The sequence below is a fragment of the Brienomyrus brachyistius genome, chromosome 17, assembly GCF_023856365.1.
Source record: "Brienomyrus brachyistius isolate T26 chromosome 17, BBRACH_0.4, whole genome shotgun sequence".
NCBI lineage: Eukaryota > Metazoa > Chordata > Actinopteri > Osteoglossiformes > Mormyridae > Brienomyrus > Brienomyrus brachyistius.
The window spans coordinates 7,709,997-7,732,229 of record NC_064549.1 but is presented as its reverse complement, the minus strand read 5'-3'; the positions used below and the strand labels follow the sequence as shown (position 1 = coordinate 7,732,229).

Genomic DNA, 22,233 nt, shown 5'->3' with positions numbered 1-22,233 from the left:
TTGAATGCTTTTCACGATATTATAGCTAAGATATATAGGGTATACACATTTTTGTAATAGGAAGCACATAGTGAGACTGTGCACTTCTCGAGGAAATTTAACTGCAAGAACATGCAGCCATATTGTTACCTTTATATACTTTATATACCTTTACTTCACTAAGTATTTAGCCGGAATTGTCGTGCATATCCTGGAACATACCTACCAAACTACCATACCAACATTCATAAAAAGAATTTAGTGACATTAGCATATTGACAGAACCAATTAACCAGCTGCAGAATTTTGATTAAATTGAGAAAACTACAATGGCAGTCATATTTCTTAATGAACCCTCTATGACACTTGGGAGGCTGACCATAAATAGCAACACAGAGAAAACTGCATGCTGAGTTGCCAAATGTTGGTACATTGGCAATGGCGGTTGAGGCTGCCATTTTCTTTTCCGTTTGCTAAGATAAATACAAAAAACAAATTAGAGAAAACAGACTTAAGAGATTAAACATTTATATTAAATTCATATACATTGTAAAATTTTCATCACAGAGACAATACTATTTAAGAAATCAACTGCTATTTTTGCCATTTTACGCACAAACCTGTATACTGCTGTGCCTCTATCATTACTTGCAATACATATTAAAATGTGTAGCTAAAACCTGAGTCCTCCTAGTTATACTGTACAATACCTGCATGCATACTGACTAAATTTAGAAGTTGTACTACTGCAGTTACGCATCAAGTCTAATTTGTCAACTGAAGCACCTTTCAGATCATCACATTTTATAATTATTGTCTAATTATTCATTATATGTGCATTTTCTATCTGGATGAAGACTGGTCCCGTTTCAGACATTTCAAAAGCACTGCAATCACGTTTAGATAATGACTTATTATTTATAAACGCCCAGAAAGGTTCCAAGTAAAGCAATAATATTGGATAATTCGGGATTATGGGCTGGATTCAGGCTTCTAGGGAGTCCATGGCCAGCTCGTACCTTGAGAAGCGGCGGTGAATGGAGCCCGGAGGCACCGCGCGTGAGTCAGACTGACGCAGACTCAGAGGAGAGACGCAGCGCGAGCATCCATTCAGTCCACCATCATCTCCCAACAGCCAGCGACCATCTAGGACGGCAGACACAAACAAAGGCTCCTTGTGAGGTGAGTGGCCACCAGCGATTAATTCGTTTGCTGTCTTCCTTGAGGGTCCTAAAACATTTTCATGTTAGAATCTGATACGGTTCGACGAAAATCAATTTTCCCCCTGACGAACGTGCTTGTTTTTCTCACGGCTGGTTGATGCGGAGCAGAATGAGATGGCGATGCACGACGGCCATGGTAACCGCTAGGCAAGCCATTGGAATTTTATTTTAACTTTATAATGTAACACATATAAATTGATAATAACATAATCGAATTAATGCATATAAAATTGAGGGGAATAAAAATCGCCGTCCCCCGCCCCGCTCCGCTCCGCTCCCCTACATTGATCTTTCCTTCGTTCTCTATGGGGCGTGTTTCTCCCCCATGTTGTGTCGTCCTACCTGCTTTTTACGTTTTTGGTTTTGCACTCGTATATATCTGTGTAAAATTAAGAAAAAAATGCAAAATTACGACGATGCCAATTTGTATTTAAAATACGTTTTTAATATTTTCGTTGTGTGGCTATTTTATCATTTAGGATGATCGACTCTACAAATATAGCTGTCATATTATATTATATTATATTATATTATATTATATTATATTATATTATATATGCCTTATTTATTTATTTGTTCTGAATAATGGAGGAGAGGTCTGGCTTTAATTTCGTAGATGCGGTTGACAACGGATAGATGGCGTGAAAGTGAATATTTTGCATTTATACAGCTGAAAGCAAGGTGAATGTATATTTAAAAACACAATATAAATGTCACATTTAAAATTCCGAATATTAAACGTTAAACTGTTAACATTCAACCCGTACAATAAAATAAAATTACGCAGATTGTCGATACTGCTATGGCGTAAATAAACGGGAATGAAAACAAATTGTTCGTTTCTGAACAAGCAGTATATATTTCACACACACACACACACACACACACACACACATATATATATATATATATATATATATATATATATATATATGTGTGTGTGTGTGTGTATGGATGACTGCAATATATATTTTACAGTCATCCAGTTCCATTACTATTCACAATTCTTACTCGAAATTAACCTAAGGAGCAGAGACAGAATGATCCTTTATGGCGATATGAAATAATATAACTGTAGTCACATGAAATAAAAATAATTTTGGTGCAGTTTTACTTTGTTTCATAGAACAAGCACTCTGAAGACTACAGAAATTAGCCATACATCAGCTCATTGTATTAGTGTCATTGTATTACACAGCACCATTGGTGCATTTGGTTTATCTTTATAAATATCCTTTGCCAGTGTAGATGCATCAAAATGTACTCTGCTGTTGAAATTTATTGTGCCCTCGTCACATTCAGTAACCGTTCTGCAGAACAATTCTTGCAGTTTATGCTTATATCCATGAGAAATCCAAAACCATGTATTGCTCAGCAGTACAAAAGTAATAAAAAAATGGATGTTTCTTCATTCGAGTAAGTCAGTAGCCTTAATACACTGGATGCATCTCAACCATACTTATAGCATCAGGTCAGGGGTAAATAGTGGCTGTCATGTCTCCTCTTCAGGTACATTGATTTGTATGTTTTTTTTTCTTCTCTAAGAGTAAATGATGTGATGCATTTTGGCAATATCAGAGTCAAGTCCTCAGCGTAGGATGATTGCTAGGAATGATTGCTCTCATCCAGAGAAAGCAGGAAACAAGCAAATGGTTATACACAAAAGAATTTGAAAGATAAACTAAATCTTAGACTGTAACTCAAGTGTGGGAGACAAGACTTCGCAGAAAGATTAGAATCCTAACTGGCAGTGTAGCACAGGTGCACACAATCAGTAGCTGTTTAGCATTGACGTGAGGGAAACCTTTGGCAATTTCACATGGATGAAATTGAGCTTCATTTTGTGGAGGGTCTGACACCAGAGGGCTCCTGACACCAGAAAATGCTGCTGTAGTTTGGCCCTCCCTTGGGATAGAAGAGCTTGCAATTCTGTGTGGGACCAATGAAACTCCATAGCAAGGGAGGGCAGTCCGTAACCCTCCCAGTCAACCAGGTACCGCAGCGAGCTTTGTTTCCATCAGGAGTCCAACACAGTACAGTGCTTAATGATTGGGAAAAGGCTAGATAAATCATGGGCTTAGTTTTGTAGAAGGAAGTTGGAGATAACATGTCATGAATGGAGAGCTGGACCTTTTGACCCGGCAAGTACTGTGGAGCAGGCCGTCAGAGTTGATCTGCATGATGCTTTTGGTGACGTATGGCATGCTATAACCACACATGTCACCTTGTCTACCCTTCTTCACCGCAGCCACTTTGCTGCTGCTAGGATGACTGATCATTCATTACACTAAGGCAGTGGTTCTCAAAGTCGGTCCTCGGGCCCCACTGCCCTGCTTGTTTTCCTGCTATCCTTGCCCCACACACAAGTCCCAGCTGTCTTTCAGCTTCTGATTGACTGAACACACCTGATCCAGGTAATCAGCCGTGTGTAGGGCAGGGATAGCTGGAAAACAAGCAGGGCAGTGGGACCTGAAGACCAAGTTTGAGAACCACTGGACTAAGGGAACAGAAGTGGTTGATGACCTAAAATGCACTGGAATGGAATGAAGTTTTGTGCGTACTCAGCCAAAGGAAGAAACCGGCACCAATCATGTTGGGGTGGTATGACAAGAAGTTTGAAAAAATTAGATCGTGTCTTGGTTGAGATGATCTTCTTGGCCACTGGATTTCCTCTGGTAGACCATAATTACAAAAATAAACAACACAGTGGAAAAAAATCTCTCCGTTTCCAGTGCAAAAGCCAGATCCTTCAGTAGAAGCAGTTGCCATCCTTTAGAAAATCTATCCATAGACACCAAGATGGTGGTTGAGCTTTGCGAGTTCAAGAGATCTGTAACAGAATCAATATGTGACCAAGGTCAGTTAGGTATCAGCAAGGGTTCCAAGAGACCCCAAGGGCAGCTGGCAGCTCACCTTTCCATTGGGAAAAGACTGCTCCCACCCTGGCTTCTGGAGCGTCTACTTCTACTGCAAACAGGACTGTGGGATCTGGATGCTTAAGTATTAGATCCATCCTTTTGGAGTGCTACAAGTGACACTGCTTGAGAACTGAAGTTTCTTATAAATCTACGATAGGAATTAGCATATTCCAGGAATCTTCCTACTTTCTTCATGTTTGTGTGTTCAGGCTACCCCACCACAGAATTTACTTTAGATTGATCCATTGCTTGAAACTGACATTTTTCTAGCTTATCAATAAACGTGTTGGCCAGGAGATTCTGGAATAAAAGCTGAATATATTTATGTGTTTTCGATATGTGCCTTGATGAGGAACAGACAAGGATATTGCCTGTATAAGTAACATCACATTTTATCACTCATGTAAAGTCTCATTAATGAAGGCTTGAAAAAGGGATAATGCATTAACCAAACTTTACGGCATTGTGAAATATTCAGAATATTGATTGCTATACTTCATTTATCTCCTTCATATTTCCTGATGAGATTATATGTACTTCACAGCACAACTTGGTAAAATGGTTTGCTTCACTTAATTCTAGGATTGTGCTAAGCATACTAAGCAAGGCCTAATATGATCCCAAAACTAGAATCCATTATGGCTATAAATGAAATAGTAAACCGTCCTGTCAGGTGATGGGACCGGTGATCTGAGGTATCTAATATGTCATCTGTTGTTTACCATTTATGGCTTTCTCAATCACAAGTGATGGAAAAGTTCAGATTGGATGGTGTGATTAATTCCCTGGTGAAACACCATGATCAAGGCATCATTGCTACAATCACAGGCAGCAGCTAAGGTTCAGAACTCCAAGGTGTATTTTGCCGCAGATCTTTTGCCCAACACAGAGCTGCCCTGCCCTCCTGCCTATAGCCAGACGGTGAAACATCTCTGAAAAATGCTTAATGGATGCTGACAGGTACCTTGTTATTGGACTTTGTTGAGATCAAATTGCCATTGCCTATTGTAAAACTTTACCCATGAGATAAGAAATAAATGCTACCCTAGCTGAATCTAGAAAAGCTGCAGGTCGATTGGTATAATATAACAAACACTGCAGTTGAAAATCTTGCACATATTTGAGGTTCTGTCATTTTTATTTGGTTAGGCTAACATGACTCTTTGCTTACTCCTCCGATTGGTGAAACTCCCAGGGCTGCTGTTGCAGATGGTGATAGGATATTAGGAGAGAGATTGCATGTGGCGTTTTTAATAGGCGACTTACTTTAAGGATTGCAGAATGTTCCAGGGCTGGGTTTTATATCCTAACAATGTACCTTGTGCAGAGATCTGCTTGTCAAGAAGTCAGCTCTGCTGGGTCTTTCACTAAGGTCTATAGTCTTTGGCTATGGAGATGAAAAGACGAAGACCTAATTTCAGAGTGTATTTCCAAAAGCTAAATCGCTAATCCAATATCGGAGTGGGAAGTCAAACATAGGAAGATCAGGTGGTAATGGCATTTTTGGGAACATCCAGAGTCATAGAACAATGAATTAAGCAATGGGTCATACCCTACAGAATCCAGACTGAGAACTAATGCTAAGACCATAAATTAATGAGGAGAGACAAGGATTGAAGTATCTTAACTTGAATTCAAGATTATTCGGCTCACAAAAAGGACAACTTGTTTACTTTTGAAGAGAACGCTGCATAAATCAATGACTAAATCACAGGGTCAGTCTCAAGCTTCAAATTTTTCTGAAGGTGATGATGGTGATGACAAATCGTACAGGATTCCAGATACGTGGGCTATCAGGAAAGCCATGAAGCATATACAAGTATAATTACATGGAATTTTCTAGATAATTTTAAACATACCACTTATATAGAATGACTTATAAGTATATATATTTCCTTAGGGGTTTATCATATAATTGAGCTCACATAACTATAAATGGCCTGTTTTAAAAAGACGAATGTACTACCATTAACTCTGTGTTTTGGGTTAATTTGTTAAATCCTACGTTTAAAGTGGAATCTGTTTAACATGTAAGTTGTATTAGGATTTCCTCCTACTTGTTACTTTATGAAAATTACTAAACAACCCCCTACATTTATTATGTCATGTCTAACATTACTTTCTTTAGAAAATGTTTTTTTTTCTGATTGTTGCATAGAGATAAACATTGGGGATGGTAATATTGATCTAGCATGTTAGATATATTTGGATAAATAAGTCACGTATACAGCATCCATTTATGCCTATTCTTGACCATAAAGATTTGCACGTTTTGGTTTCACTCTCCGTGGAACTGAATATTCATATGCAGTTCTATGGCTCTTTCAAAAGCTACCACTGGCCATCAAATAGTGTGATCAGGATTTCTACCCGGGGTAGAAGAGATGAAGGCGGAGTGAGAGCTGTTAAGGGAGTGACCTACTTGTTAGTACTGCTAAGAGAAAGAAAAACTGGGTCAGTGAGGCGGAAGCCCAGTGTTACGACCTTCTCTGGGGTTAGGCCGTAACATGAAGGAGAGTGTCAGCGTATGATGTTACAATACAAACATTTATTGGTACATTAATAGATTGTGGAGATATGTGGTAAACGGGTGGCAATATGACAGACAAAAAGACACTAACAAATACAAAATACTAGAATTTGGTAATTCCGATCCAGAGAGTAAAAATCCAGACCTGGATTTTGTTTCAACCAACCAGTTGAGCACTGTGTGACTGTGACTCTTTATGCTCAACTGGTTGGTTGAAACAAAATCTTGGTCTAGACTTTTACTCTCTGGACCTGAATTACCCAACTCTGCAAAATACTAAAAAGACAGTATAATGGTTGAACATGGGGTAGAACAAGGCTTTCCATTTGATATTAGAGTATTTGGTTTTTTTTATATTGTTCAGGTACAAGATGCTGTTCCTTGTCTAGTAGTTGTCACAAGTGGAGTGTATCTAAGTGGCCTCATTATAAATGGTTTGACATTTTTATTGTTTACTCTCAGTCAAATTACTGCAGAATCTAGATAAGGTGAAGCACTGAGTCCACATTGTGGATTATACTATCATGCACGGAAATATAATATGGTGTGTGACTCATGAAGTCCAAATTGTAATATGTTATAGTGGTACAAGATGCTGAGTATGCAAAATAGGATCAGGCTTAGATTTTTACAAGTATATTCTTTTAATATTGTTGCTTGTGCTGTTTGTATACAAGTCCTGTTTTGTATTTAAATGCATTAAATTCTATATATATATATATGTGTGTGTGTGTGTGTGTGTGTGTGTGTATATATATATAAGAAATTATATATATATATAATTTCAGTTATATTTAACTGCTCTGAATTTGAGTTGACTCCTTTTAAGATATTTCGGTGCTGCTTTACATTAACTGCACCTTCATAATGCATTCGTAGAACAAGCAGCGTGTAAGTATACCTTAACATCCTAACATACTCTGTATTTATATAATGTTTGTTATAATTCATAATTAAAGCGGTTTAGGTATATAACAATGTTATTGTATACTTTCATGCTGCTTATGAATGTTCCACGAATGCATTATGAAGGCATTATGAAGGAGCAGATTGGAGGTTCTGGAAATTTTTAGCATTTGGATATTTTTGTCTTAGGTATTCTAGCACAATGACAAAAGAGGAGACAGCTGAGGCGGAGGAAGCGCAGACAGGCCTTGAGTATCAGAGCCTGGGCCTGGAGGCACGGAAGCGGCCTATGGTTCACCCATCTGCCCCTGCACCCCTTCCAAAAGACTACGGTAAGTCACTCTAGCAAAGCCCCTTTCAGTGGATGTCTGTGGCAGAATATCTTCCTACACCTCCTACATTCTGCAACTACACAGAGAATATAGTATTTGTGGTAAAACAAGTGTTGTATTTATATCTGTGTGAAATGGTTCACCAAAGCATTTTCGTTACCGTGTCTATGGCCCCTTTCACCTAACAAGTACAGCTTGCGATGATGTAGCCTTCTCATGGCCTAATGTCAAATTACAGCTCTCCATTTCATAAACAGCTGATTTCCAACTGGACGTTTGCCGAGTCTTTATTTATGTCATTAGTTATATGGGTCTAACTGTTATTTTTGATCAGAAGTTCTGCACCAGTATCACCGTATTGTAAGTATAATTTGGACAATACAGGCAGCCCCTCAGTTAAGAACACTCATACTTATGAACGAACTGCCATAAAGCCTAGTATATGAAAAATTTCAGTTAATTACAGTGGTCCATAATAGTGAACGCATGTGCTACTTTGTGACACTCATGAAAACATTGCTGGCTCAAGGTACAGTACAGCACCATATGTAGGTACTTTTATTATTGGTTAGCACTGTTGCCTCACACCTCTGAGACCCTGGTTCGAGTCTCCACCCTGGGTGTGTGGAGTTTGCATGTTCTCCCCAAGTCATTGGGGTTTGCTTCAGTTGAACGTGCTGAGGCTAATTGGAGCTGATAAATTGCCCGTAGGAGTACATGTGTGAGTGTGCCCTGTAGGCTCCAGACCCCCGCAACCTGGAAGCAGTTTGCATATAACAATATGTCATTTCGTGTGACTTCTGCATCAAATAAAATCTTTTATTGTTTTGTGGGTACTGGGCACTCTAGATGGGAGGACATTGAATTTAATAGATATTGCTCATTTTGTCATAAAGGATAGTACTTCAGACTGGTGGTAACTTTGTTGTCAATGGGGGTTAGCAGGAAGGATACCAGTGTATGTCAACAGGACGAATGATATGCTTGATTGGACAGGTTTCCAAATTACGTTACATTAATGATGTTTCCATAAATATTTACTTATTTCCACTTTATTCTGCTTCCATCTGCAAAAACGAATAATAAATGCAGTTCCCTGTATCATAGCTGTATTTGTGTGATATGCTGTTTAATTAGTCATCAGTTTTTTATTAAAAGGATACAATTATAACCTTTGAAATGAGTTTTCAGGAATAGTAGGGTTCAGTGATGTTTTTGCTTTTATAGTTATCATTTTAGTATGAATTTTAAATTTCAAAGGACTTTTAGAGCTGGTTTTCAGAAATGATAATAGTATATGGGAGTTAATTTGCATATCTGATGAGCCAATTCATGTGTCCCTATCCTGGCCGTCATCAATTAGTGGAACCCAAGGAAAAAACAAATTAGGAAAGACAGGAATAGAATATGTGTGTGATGTCAAATTTAGGTAAAATGCATTATTATGTAGTTTTTAAGAAACATCCTCATAAAAGCAAATGTAGAAGTTATAATTGTAGAGATGACATATAACCATCCATCTTCTAATCACTTATGTTGGTAAGGGACAGGGTATGAGGGCTAGGGTTAGCAAAAAATAAAAACCCAAAAACGATCCCATACATATTCAGAAAGGAAGAGGCTGATTCTAATTCTGATTTTCATGCTAATCTGACCCTTTCCTGTGGGGGGCAGTATTGTCCTTCAGGAAGACTGCACTCCCAGCAGGACGGATATCTTTCAAAGTAGGGTTATTTATTGCCGTTTACATTTATCCTGTAAGAGCACTAGAACATAGCTGCTTGGACCATTCTCACTAGGACGTCTGTACTCAGCTACTACATATTACTCATGGTTGTGAGAATAGGGTGATGTGTGACTCATCTAAACCTATTTGTTTCCACTGTTCAATAGACCATTCTGTTTGTGCTTTACAGTATAGTTACTGAATTACTTTTTAAATTATAATAAAGGGTTTATTAAAACCGTACCACAGTATCAGAATCAGAATTTTTATTGTTCACCAAGTACCAAGTGCACGAGGAATTGCCTCGTATCTTGAGCCAACGTACAGACATCACTGTTGATGGGTAGACACTGCTGTCTGTGGCTGGTGATGTTTTTTCTTCAGGCATCCATGCCACCCTTCCTGAAGAAGCTGAACAGTCTTCATCGCTAAGGTTCCCTCCCTCCTCAACCATCGTGTCTGTCTCTGCTTCCCATCCAGCTTTCACGTTTTTTGATCCAAATGATCCAGCCTGTCAGGAAATCCTCTTTGATCCGCGCACCACAATCCCAGAACTGTTCGCCATCATACGACAGTGGGTACCCCAGGTCCAGCATAAGATCGACACCATTGGCAGTGAGGTGAGTGGTGGCAAGTATAAAAATGAAAAGCTTGATGTAGTTTGTGAGAGAGACATTCTGTTGACACAGGGCATGGTAGTTATGTGATGACCCATAAATGCTGAACAGTATCAAAATGAGGTATATGTGAGTAAGTCAGCAAGCCGTCCAAATGAGTTCAAAACAATCTATCGATTTGGAATTCCCAGTCATATTGTGGTAATTATACTGCAGCCAAGATTAAAATCAGCAAGTATTTGCTTCTTGTTCTGAAAGATAAACGCTTATTCTGTATTTATGAAGTCGGTCTGTTTAGCCCTTCCACATTTTCTTACACGGATCTGCAAAACCACAATGGAGAATGTCGCCATGCAGGAGGGTCGAGTGTATTTTATTAACTTATCATTTCCATAGTAGCACTAACATCTGTCTTGCCCCATAGCATTTTTTACCTATGCATCACATCGGTATTCATATAAAATGAAAAACATTACATACCTACTGCTGTGTATTCCATATTAATGTTATAACTTGTAAGTCTCCCACATATAGTTCTAACACCTAAAGTACTTTATTAAGATAATTAACAGATTTATTTGGGAATCTTTCACTGACTGATAACTGATCTTTTGATGCTGTGCTACATTCTTATCATAGGTGAAAAAATGTACTAGCATCTCATCAGGAATGGCCAGATTCAAGAGCCATGTTACTCTTGTTCTTAGCCTCAATGTAAGACACAACGGCCAGGTATCCCCATTAGTACTTTTACTGACACAGGAATCCTCAATTTACACCAGTAGAAATATATTAGGACTTGACCGAAAATAGTTTGTAAATTACAAAAATAGTTTGCCTCAGAATGGAGCACAACAAAATGTGACAAAATAGGTCATCATCAACACTATCGCCCTTTAATAAAAAGCTTTTTAAAACAAAAAATGATTTTTACAATTAAATATTCTGTAGTGGAATGGAACACACGCTATGCAACAGGGGACAGATTTTTTGAATGTCTGTGTTGCATGGAAAACACTGAATACATTTGAAGTACGGCCTGTATTATACAAAATCTTTATTGCCATCAGTGATACTGCATCTTTGTTTAAATTAGATCTGAACAGAAATTCTGGTTACTTATTTGTAAAGTTAATTTTTGTTGACTTGCTCGGTTGAATTTTGTGCAGATCAAAACAAGAGTGTTGACAATAAGGAAGCAGTACGTCATTGTTTCTTTTCAATCTCTTTATGTTTATGGTTAATAACTAATGGACTAACGTCTTTGCTCTCAGATCTTGAAAAGAGGTTGCCTTGTCAACGACCGCGATGGACTGACAGATATGACCCTGCTTCACTACAGCTGCAAGGCCGGGGCCCATGGAGTTGGTTAGCAATACTTTCTTGTTTAGCTTTTTATTCCTTTCTTGCATTTCTTACACGAAGAATACACAAAGCATGAAAATAAACGAACAATAAATTCAATCTGAAGTATTCCTACCACATATATGCCCTCAGTATTTTATTACTGCAACAGCACCTCCCTATGTATGTCTGATTCCTTTCAGCATGCCTGAGATAAATCGGCAGCTGTAAATCATCTGAACACTTTATGTACTTTCTTGTATTCTAGTACTACAGCTCAGGGTTCTATGATTTCCTCTGTCAGTCCGAAGACGGTTGCCCACAGTGCATGAATGTGCGTGTGCCCTGTGATGGACTGGCACGGCTAGCCAGGTGCCCTATGCTGCCTTGGATGGGATAACAGTCCCTTGCAGGGCACCCATTCACACACTCTGAGTGATTTAGAGACACCAGTTTACCTAGCAGCATGATTTTTGGACTGCAGCAGGAAACCCATGCAATCATGTGGAGTTTTGACTGAGGTATTGAGGTTTGTTTAGCGCCTTAAGCGTGCAAACATTCCCGTCTGTGAAGTCTGAGAATTTTTGGCACATTCTGGTCGTAACTTATTTATTTTTAGGGAGAATTGTTCAGTCAAATATTAAACTGGTTAAGACTCCAAAATTTTTGGGACAACAGGAAGTCCCAAGGAAGTAACTGAGGCGTTAGCTAATATAATTTGGGAGAATGTAACTTTTTGGTTCAAATCACTTTGCAAAAGCAGGAAAAGGTATATAAGGCAATACTGGATAAGCGGTCTTACATTTAATTTTCTCCAGGTGACCCTGCTGCGGCACTTCGACTGTGCAATCAGCTGATTAGTCTGGGTGCCGATGTGAGCCTGAGAAGCCGCTGGACCAACATGAACGCTCTGCACTACGCTGCCTACTTCGATGTGCCAGAACTGATTCGAGTGTTGCTCAAAGCTTCTAAGCACAGAGGTGATGAGATTCGCTTACCTTATGCACAATCTAACAGACCATCTAAATGTGCATCATTCGTACACCTTTTGCGGTCTACTGATGAATAATGCGTGTTTTAAGGTTAGTCTGTGTTCGATGGTGTGGCCATGGCATAGAATACAGGCGATCACCAGGTTATGAACGAGATTTGTCAAATTTGTAGATAAGTCAGAAAAATAATAATACAGTGCATAACAATAATTATTATAATCCAATAATAAATAAAAGTAGCTAAGTATGGTACTGTACTGCACCCCGTGCTGCCAAACTGCTGTAACTGCGCACAAACTAGTGAGGTTGTTTATTACAGACCATTGTATTGTGCACCATTGTGTACTCCTGGTTAGATGGGAAACTGTATTTCGTTGTACCTGAACTTGTGTCATATGCACTAACAATCTTAATCTTGCAGTTAATCTGGATTTTTAATATAACAGGCTTCATGGCAGTCTGTTCATAAGTTCAAGTTGACCCTAAGCCTGACGTTCTTAACCTGAGGACTGGTAGAAATAATTGCAGAAATAACTATACATTGCATTTAATCAGTCAATTAATCATTCAGCCAATCAATTAGTTAATGAACTGGGCAGCCAAGTACCTATAGCATAGCATTGTGATTTGTCCAGGGTTGCTCTTCAGTAAATGATGAAATGTTATGGTAATGACAGGCGTATTTTTAGTATTTCATTAATCATTTATTTGTATCCACAGTACTGAACTCTACTTGTAGCGACTTCAACCATGGGACGGCCCTGCATATTGCTGCCTCAAACCTTTGTTTGGGGGCTGTTAAGTGCCTGCTGGAGCATGGTGCAAATCCCACCGTCAGGGTATTGATTTTTGTCTTCCCTTCTTCTGCTTCTGTTACATAGCTGTACCTCAGGTAGCTTAATGGCCGTGCTTGTTTAGAAGGTATTTTATCTTTTTTTTGCTGTCGTCTAACTGTAAATGTACCCTAAACCAGTTCCCTAGTACTAGGTTTCAATAACGTTAAACATTTAGTTACCAAAGGTGAAAGGTACCACTTGTATGCTCTGACTATTAAAGGGAAGAGAATGAAATTTTGTTGCCATCTAATAACATGCAAATCAGTCAGAAAGGCTGTAAAATTGACTGCAGTGGCAGAAATGACTGTGTAACTGAATGTTTAGCAGGCGATGGAAAGTTTGGGTGAATTAATTGCAAACATGAAGCTAAATTGTAAAAGTAATATTTTGAAAATGTTGCATAGGATGGGTACACTGCTTCTGTAAAATGACAAATCGCATGAAATCTCTTGTTATTTCAGTGTTCGTTGTCTTTTTTTATCACCTTGGCAGAATGACCGAGGCCTGGGTCCCGCTGAGGTCGTTCCCGATCCTATGGATATGAGTCTGGACAAAGCGGAGGCAGCCATGGTAGCCAAGGAGTTGAAGCAGCTTCTGCTGGATGCTGTGCCGCTCAGCTGCAACCTGCCTCGTGCCACTCTGCCCAACTATGATAACATTCCTGGGAATCTCATGCTTTCTTCTCTGGGGTTAAAACTCGGTGACCGTGTTCTACTGGATGATATGAAGGTGCATTGAAAATCACTTCTAATTGTGTGTGTGTGTATGTGGGGAGGGGGGATAATGCAGCTTGCATTAAACCTTGAATTAAGAAATCCAGTGGAAATGAGGATTATTTGCATCTTATTGTGGCGCAAATGCACTAATGTAATTTGGGTAAAAGGAGCTTTTTTAAGCAAAAACTGCTAAAGGCTTTCCAACTGTAAGGTGTTTAGGGAGGGGGCATGCATACTGACAGCCTATATGGGCTGTAAGCACTGTGAATGTTAATGTCTGTAGTGCTTAATTTAATGACATGGGTAGACGTTGCTGTTGAATCGGGTAGCTGCCCTGTAACGCCGTATCTCATCTGCAGGCAGGGACACTGCGTTTCTGCGGAACAACTGAATTCGCCAGTGGCCAGTGGGTCGGTGTGGAGCTTGATGAAGCTGTGGGAAAAAACGATGGTAGTGTAGGAGGGGTACGCTACTTCATCTGCCCCCCCAAACAAGGTAAATGGATTTGAAAGTTCCAAGTCCCTTAATATGAATAAAAAGATTAATTTATTTTGGTTCTTTTACAATAACTTCAAAATCATTATATAATAATGTTGACTTATTGCAATTATATCATGCAGACAAAATCCGTCAATAACCGAAAACCGGAAAGCTGTAGGCTGAAGCCTAAACGTATTATACATAAAGTGTATTACAATTTAATCCTTCTTTATAAACAACAGCTGAAATAGTCAAAATGCAAAGCAAGTACAAATACAAAACAAAATGCTAAACAAAATACAAAAGCAAAAGAAATCAACTCAAAATATGAAACAGAAAAATAGAAAATTTCCATACTCCAGTGACAATCATAACCCAGCATACATTCCAGTCCATTTTTTCATATACTAACAATAAGAACAGTCCTTAACTCAACTTTAACCAAAATATTTTAAAAATCTCACACAAAACTCAACTATTTAGTACTCAAAAATATTTTAAAACCTTTCTTAAATAGTTCATGTTTTGCTCATTTTTAAACACTTTTTCATATTGTTCCAAAGAATTACTCCTCTGACTAAAATGAATTCCTTTAATACAGGAAAAAAGATACAATTTATCAAGTTAAGTTTAATAAGCTTTAAAACTCCAGGGTGTAGTTAAAACAAGTAAGTTTGTGGAGTTTCTTTTCTATGAAGATCACACTGACCTTTTCTTTCAGGAATTTTTGCCCCTGTGTCAAAAATCACTAAAGCCGCTGATCAGACCCCATCATCTGTCACCTCCACCCCCAAGACTCCTCGCATGGACTTCTCCCGCGTCACTGGCAAGAACAAAGCGGAGAAAAAGGAGAAAGAACGAGGAAAAAGTATGAGGAGCACTACAGTGTCAAGAACATTACTTAGTAACATCAGAAACATTAAAATAACCCCACAGAAACTCCACGTTTTTGCTCCCTCCCAGCTCCCAGCGGGGAGCAAAAGTGTGGACTGTGTGGCAAGGAGCTGGGAGGGAGCAAAAACACGGACTGTCTGCGGGTCACCAAGGACCGGGTTGGGAAACACTGCTGTAATAGAAACATTTTTTGGTGCATATTGAGTCACAGTCAGAGTCTTTATCAGGGATAGATTATGCTAGATGATTTTTGCAATATTTCCACAAAAAGATTCCTCATTTAATATCTTATGTGTGCCGGAGATAAAATTAAACACAGTACATACTTTTTAATGCTGCTATGAATGTGGCTCTTTATTGAGCAGTAATTATGCTAGAAAATACTTACAATGTTTCCCTGCAGCTCTTCGAAACAAGTCTTTGTCTGCTGGAAGCCTGAACCCCGATGGAGTGACGGTGGAGGTTGGGGACCTGGTGCTGGTGGCTGGACAGAAGCAGGGAATTGTCCGTTTCTATGGCAAGACAGATTTTGCTCCAGGTAGTCCCACGTCCTGCTCATAACATCAACAGTTTAACAGCATTGCAGGAATTTTCTGCGCTAAAACATATCAGTCATTATTATGTCATCCGGGAAATACCTAAAAAGTACTCAGAGGCCTTTGTTTATGTGTGTATCTTTATGTAAATGTATCTTATTTAGCTTTAGCTTAAATTTTAATGCTAGTACCATCACATCCCACATTAACCATTCAGGTACCTTCACATCCCACGTTCACAATGCAGCTACCTTCACATCCCACATTCACAATGCAGCTACCTTCACATCGCAGTTCACGTCCCAGCAGAGTGGTTTTGCTTTTGAACTCGCCTATCTTGAATTACTTATTTAAACTACCCATCTATGGATATGCATTTAAATGTAATGGGATCAAGGAAAATTAATGTGGGGAAAAAACTTAGAAGGAGTCCTTTGTTTCACAGCTGTATTTCAATGTTCAGCTTCTATTGCAGATATCTTATTACCTGCATGCATAATTTTATGAATGCATAGGATACTGGTTTGGAGTGGAGTTGGAGCAGCCAACAGGAAAGCATGATGGATCTGTGTTTGGCGTTCGCTACTTCACCTGCCTGCCCAAGCATGGAGTGTTTGCACCACCATCTCGTGTCCAGAGGTAATATTTCTTGATTGAAACTTGCTGCAACTCAAATGACCATTTAATTTTATTACAAATTATAGTCCTTGGAAATGCTGCGGTGTGTTTTTCTAAGAGACGAATAACTGCAGAATGCATGCTTTGGCAATGCAGTGAGCGTGGTGTCAGTTTGCACGCTGGATTTCTAAAAGTGTGAGGTGGAGTCTTTGTTTCCTTGTTTAGGTTGGGAAATGGATGTTTCTTCTGCAGCAAGGTTTTGATTTCCTCACACCTGCATTTGCTTCTTGTCCTTCCAGAATTGGTGGACCAAAAGAGTCTCAGACTGATGGTACTCTGGTGAAGAAAGTTCACCAGGTTACTAGTAAGTATGACATGAGAAAACTGGAAAAGGGGTAACTGCATGTATTTAAAAACACACACTGAGCAGGATTTGACCATACAAACCTCGAAGACTAAGGTGGGGAGACCCCCCCCCCCCGTGAACAGGGCTGGTTTTTATATAACGTGCCCAGTACTCATGGCGGCTTGGTTTATTTTCAGAAAGTATGGTATTTCCTTTTTTTAGTTTGAATCCAATAAGCTTAGTGAGTCTAAAATGGGAACTGTTCACAAAGTATTCACAATAGTAGATTAGATTAGATTCAGTTTTATTGTGATTCCACAAAGAACTCAAAATATTCAAACTACGAAAATGCAAATTAGCATCTAATCTGGTAATTGCAAAAAGGTGCAAAATTGCTAGAAACTGCGGTTCAGTATATATATAATGTGATAAAAAAGTAAATGTACATCTATAGATTGGTATACCTGGTTTGTATATGTAGACAATATATATATATATATATATACACACACACACACACACACAAAAATAAATATGAAGTATTTAGTAAGTGCAGTCAATGCTAAAACTAAAACCTGGCTAGTTTTGCCTGACACAGGTACAACATGTTACATGCTTTTTTGTTTTCAGCTGTGTTGTATCTGATGTGCTTATTCCCATTTGTTTACTTCAGTGTCCCAACCCAAGCGTAACTTTACGTCAGTAAGAACGCCCAAGGAAATTACATCAGAAAGCTCCATATCAAGGTACAGCTTAAGTGGCCTTTATTTCTTTTTCGTGAGATGAATGCTTTTTACCCAGCATTTCATTTTTAGGTAATGGTATTACGTTTGGTCTTGAAACAATCAAAATACACTTTAAGATGACTAAAGTAACGCAACACTAATATTAGTATTTAAACAATTTGTTTGTCTGGTTTCGGCAAAAAGGCATTGAATCCCGAGTGAGGCACTGGAGTTGTATCAGAATCAGAATCTTTATTCTTTGATCTTGGCTTGATTACCTTTTTCCAAGGGTATAGACTAGTGTATTAACTGCTTATTTCTTTGTCTACCAGGTTGCTCTTCTGTTGTTGGTTTCCCTGGATGCTGCGTGCAGAGATGCAGTCGTAACCCCCAGTTTCTTAATCCTTCTCTTCATTCTCTTGATCGAATGCTCTCTTTCCTCTTAGTGTCTGTGGCATTTCTGCTTTTCTCTGAAAACCAACCAGACTGTTGCCGTCAATATTGCCGTAGTAAACCAACACACCTCTGTCCCTGGTCGCAGTCCTATAGCAAAACCTAGTGCCTTGTATCGTAACTAACGTCCTGCATTCCGTTTGTTACACTAACATGTCTAAAAAAACTGGGGGGTGGGGGCTTAAAAAAAGAAAATAATATATTGACGTTAGTTTTATAGGTTACTTTTTTCGTTTTAGTGTTCGCTGCTAGCTAATCCCCATGTTAAATATGACCAAAATCATTTTAAAGTCATACCAGGTGCACAGCATTCTGATGTCAATAAACTAGCTTTATTTTCTACTAACACAAAGCAGCTTTAACATAACTAGGCCATAAAGCTTTTGCTTCAGAGCATTTGTTTGCTACTGCTTGTACTGTCTTTTTCCTAGTTTAGTACACCCATTTGTGACACCATAAGATGGAATTTTGGATGTAATTTGTCAGTTTGAAAAGCCTGAGTGATTAATCAAATCTATAAATCTCCTATAATGCATGTATTCCTAAATTGTAGAAAAGGATTATTGGCAATTTGACAAATAATGGACGATAAGCCTTTGGTAACGTGATATTTTCAAATGGAAAATTTTGTTTCGGTTTTGAGACATTTAAGAAAAACTTTGACTGAAATTATTGCAGAGCTTCTTTGTTTACAGTATTATATAATGTATAGATCAAATGCCAGTAGCTAAGAAGTGCGGATGGTATTTGGAAATTTTCTAACCAAATTTCATAAACTGCCATGTACGCAGCAGTTAAGCAGATCGTGCAGATTCACAAACTAGCTAAAAGCTGAAATAGTTTAAACCTTGAGAAGATTTTAAATTGAGGGAGTGCTGACATCTATAGGAACATAAATCAAAATATTTGCTTACATGATAACTATTCCTAAAGGCAGTTTTGACTTGCCTTCGCATGTTGAAGTATCCGAATGATATTACAATCAAGTTTTCGATCTCAAAAATACCAGGAATTACATTTACTCCTCAGACATGGCTTTGTGGCAATTCATCTTTATAACTCATATCAGCTGTTTGGCATTTTGCCTGTTATATTTAAAGTTTGCCAATGAAAACTAGGGTGTTTTTGTCCTTGTGTACTGCACTTATGAAAAAAGCTAATTGTTCAGTCAATATCTAAGAACTGCCAGTTCATAAGTATATTGGGAGCATTAGGCATCTATGTATTAAAAATGTTGTATACATTTGTCCATAGCGTACTATAGACTGATGAATATTTTGCCATCGCTTGCTTTGTGTCCAACTGTGCTGGTTGAAGTGTTGTAAAATGGATGTCACTCTCAATTTTCAGATAATTGCTATAAAACATTAGGCAACGTCCCCAAAGTGGTTTGTGTTTTGTATATCATTAAGCTCATACAAAGAACTGAATTTTGCAGCTTAAATATCAATAGTGACTTTAATCATGTCGGGAAAGCACGTCAAGCTTTTCGTACACGCACAAAACTCACTTTCACGTAATCATGCATAAAGATGAGCATTTCAAAAGAAAAACAGAATTTGCCACAGATAATGCTTAAGGATGGGTTCGGTGGTCATTTTAGCTGTTTAGTCCTCTTTATAACTTTACGCTGCATTACCAGCAGACGCAATTATTTTGAAAATAGTATACCATTCAGGAAGTACTCAAGTAGGACAGTATGAACAGTACCTTTCTGAGATGGATTTGACTGAGCGTTTTAATGAAACAGGAAGTCATTTGTAATATGTCTTGGACTGTATACAAAGTATCATTTTTTCCTTCATGCATAGATCCATCAATACTTTTGCAGTCTTTGATAAAACTTTCAGTTCTGTTAATGGATGAAGGGTTTGTGTGGCATACTTCTTCAATTGTTCACTAATCAACAAAATACATATTTTAAGGTTGGTGTTTCAGGGTTCTATTCCCCTTTGTGATTTCACAGTAACAATGCGTAGTGTTTGTCAAAATGATGCAGCAAGTATGCAAGGAAACTCACTTTAAAATCGATATTACAGAAAACCAGTTTTTAGCTTGCTGTAAAAATGTTAATAGATGACTGAGCTTCCATGGCTGATTTTTTTGCTGGAGTGTAACTACGTTTGAATAAGTCATAGACCAAAGTGCTTGATAAATGCTGGGCCTTAGTAAACATTTGACCTTCATATAGGTAAATGTTTTACTGACTTAGCGTGCCATGGAACGTCTGTCATTGTTGTGGGTATAACGCTGGATATCAGATATCGGAAGGCTTCCTCCGATAGTAGCTGGTAGATTTATGAACTGTTACAAAGTGAGTTGATTCTTAACATGACAATTTATTTGCATATCGGATATCTTTCTGGTGTCAGCTTTGTGGTTGTTTCTTTTGCCATGTTCAGTGAAAGATCTCAGCTAGATTAACAAAAACATGTTTGTAATGTTGTGGGGTTAAAATAAAGTCCCAATAATAGTTAATAAAGTGTAGTTGTCTTTTTGAAAATTGATTCCTGTTTCTTGTAACCAAGACTTATCTGTCAGCGAAATTTACAAATGTAACGCTCATTTACTTAATTCAGTCTTTGCTGCAATGCAGGTAGAACATGTTCAGAAAGATTACAATTTCCATGCATTTTTTTAAACAGAATGGTTATTCTTGGAAATTGTACAGTTATAAAAAAAATCATGTCAGTAGAAACACTAATCACCCAGCTGCATGCTCTTACCATGTTTTGTTTTTTTTTCAAAGTGTATTTTAGCATGAACATGCTTAGACATATGACTACTATTATGAAAAATAAAATTACTTTGATGTGTTTTATAAATCAGTTGTTGTTTTTATTTTAATATAAACTTCCCACAGGAGTTTTTGTCTTGTGTATGTATAAAATCACTGTTAATAAAGATAAAGCAAAATTAACAAAATAATATATCTAAAAATATTCTATAAAATTTTTTTCTTTACATTCTTTTACCTAGTAAACTAAGACTGAGAAAAGTTTCTAATCCATTTTTTAAAACCACGTAGTAAAGTTTAGTCTGGTACTGTGCCTGACATCTGTACCAGGAGGCACTGAAGGTACTCCGCAGGGGGCACGCTTGCTGGGATGTCTATCACAGTGCACACACTCACATACAGTATGCAATCACACACTAAGAGCAAGGTCAGAGATGCCAGTTCACATTTATAGTCTGTGGGGAACATTGGCGTACTCAGATGAAACCTACAGAGGCCCCCAGACACACAAAGTCCAAGCAGGAGTCAAATACATGTCTGTTCATTCATCCACCCACCCATCCATCCATTCCAGGTGGCCGGGGGTCCAAGACCCCTGCAAGGAATAACCCAGGATGGGGCACCAACCCAGCACAGGGCACACTTAAACACCACTTGCTCACATATGCACACTTATGGGGGGGGAGACTAAAGGGAGTAACCCCCACGATAACACGGGAAGGACATGCAAATTACGGCAGAGATTCGAACTGATTGATGATTGCACCACATTTATTTATAAAATGTTCAAGGAAAAGAACTGTAAATCTCCACAGCACTGGGTTTAAATGCACTCTTCACAGTCATGCAGGTCTACTCACTTAATGGCATTCAGCTTATTCCTCTGGGTTTGGTACTGATATGATAAATGCTATCCACTGGAAGTTACTATAGCACAAGCATACCTTTCACAAATGACACAGAACGTAACTGTAACTCATAATTATTTATTCATAATTTATTATTAAACACTATTTATTTCTTTGAATATTATTTCCTTGAAAAATCACCAAAAGCCTGTGTTGTTGCACTGACAATGCAATAGCCCTGACCCTGCGCACTGTCCTCTCCAATCTGAAAAGGAGGGACACGTATGTGAGAATGCTGTTTGTGGACTACAGCTCAGCATTCGACACCATCGTTCCCTCCAAACTTGACAACAAGCTCCGAGCTCTTAGCCTGGACAGCTGTCTTTACAGTTGGTTCCTGGACTACTTGTCAGATTGAATGATTCCACCTCCTCCACACTTATCCTCAACACAGGAGCCCCCAGGGATGAGTACTGA

General features: G+C 38.4%; 1 protein-coding gene across 1 annotated transcript; it reads left to right on the top strand.

The window, feature by feature from the left end:
• Positions 1-974: 974 nt before the first annotated feature.
• On the top strand, positions 975-20,996 carry clip3 (CAP-GLY domain containing linker protein 3). The gene is made up of 14 exons (XM_048982291.1): positions 975-1,161; positions 7,746-7,888; positions 10,095-10,234; positions 11,506-11,599; positions 12,394-12,555; positions 13,288-13,406; positions 13,896-14,132; positions 14,479-14,614; positions 15,321-15,467; positions 15,897-16,031; positions 16,545-16,668; positions 16,947-17,011; positions 17,667-17,739; positions 18,051-20,996. Exons 2-14 carry the CDS (start codon positions 7,759-7,761, stop codon positions 18,103-18,105), a joined length of 1,617 nt encoding a protein of 538 aa, XP_048838248.1. The 5' UTR covers positions 975-1,161; positions 7,746-7,758; the 3' UTR covers positions 18,106-20,996.
• The last annotated feature ends 1,237 nt before the right edge of the window (positions 20,997-22,233 follow it).

Coding starts and splice junctions, on each gene's coding strand:
- clip3 (XM_048982291.1), top strand. CDS start 7,759: ATGACAAAAGAGGAGACAGCTGAGGCGGAGGAAGCGCAGACAGGCCTT. Junction 13,407..13,895: donor GTGCAAATCCCACCGTCAGG/GTATTGATTTTT, acceptor TCACCTTGGCAG/AATGACCGAGGCCTGGGTCC. Junction 14,133..14,478: donor TTCTACTGGATGATATGAAG/GTGCATTGAAAA, acceptor TCTCATCTGCAG/GCAGGGACACTGCGTTTCTG.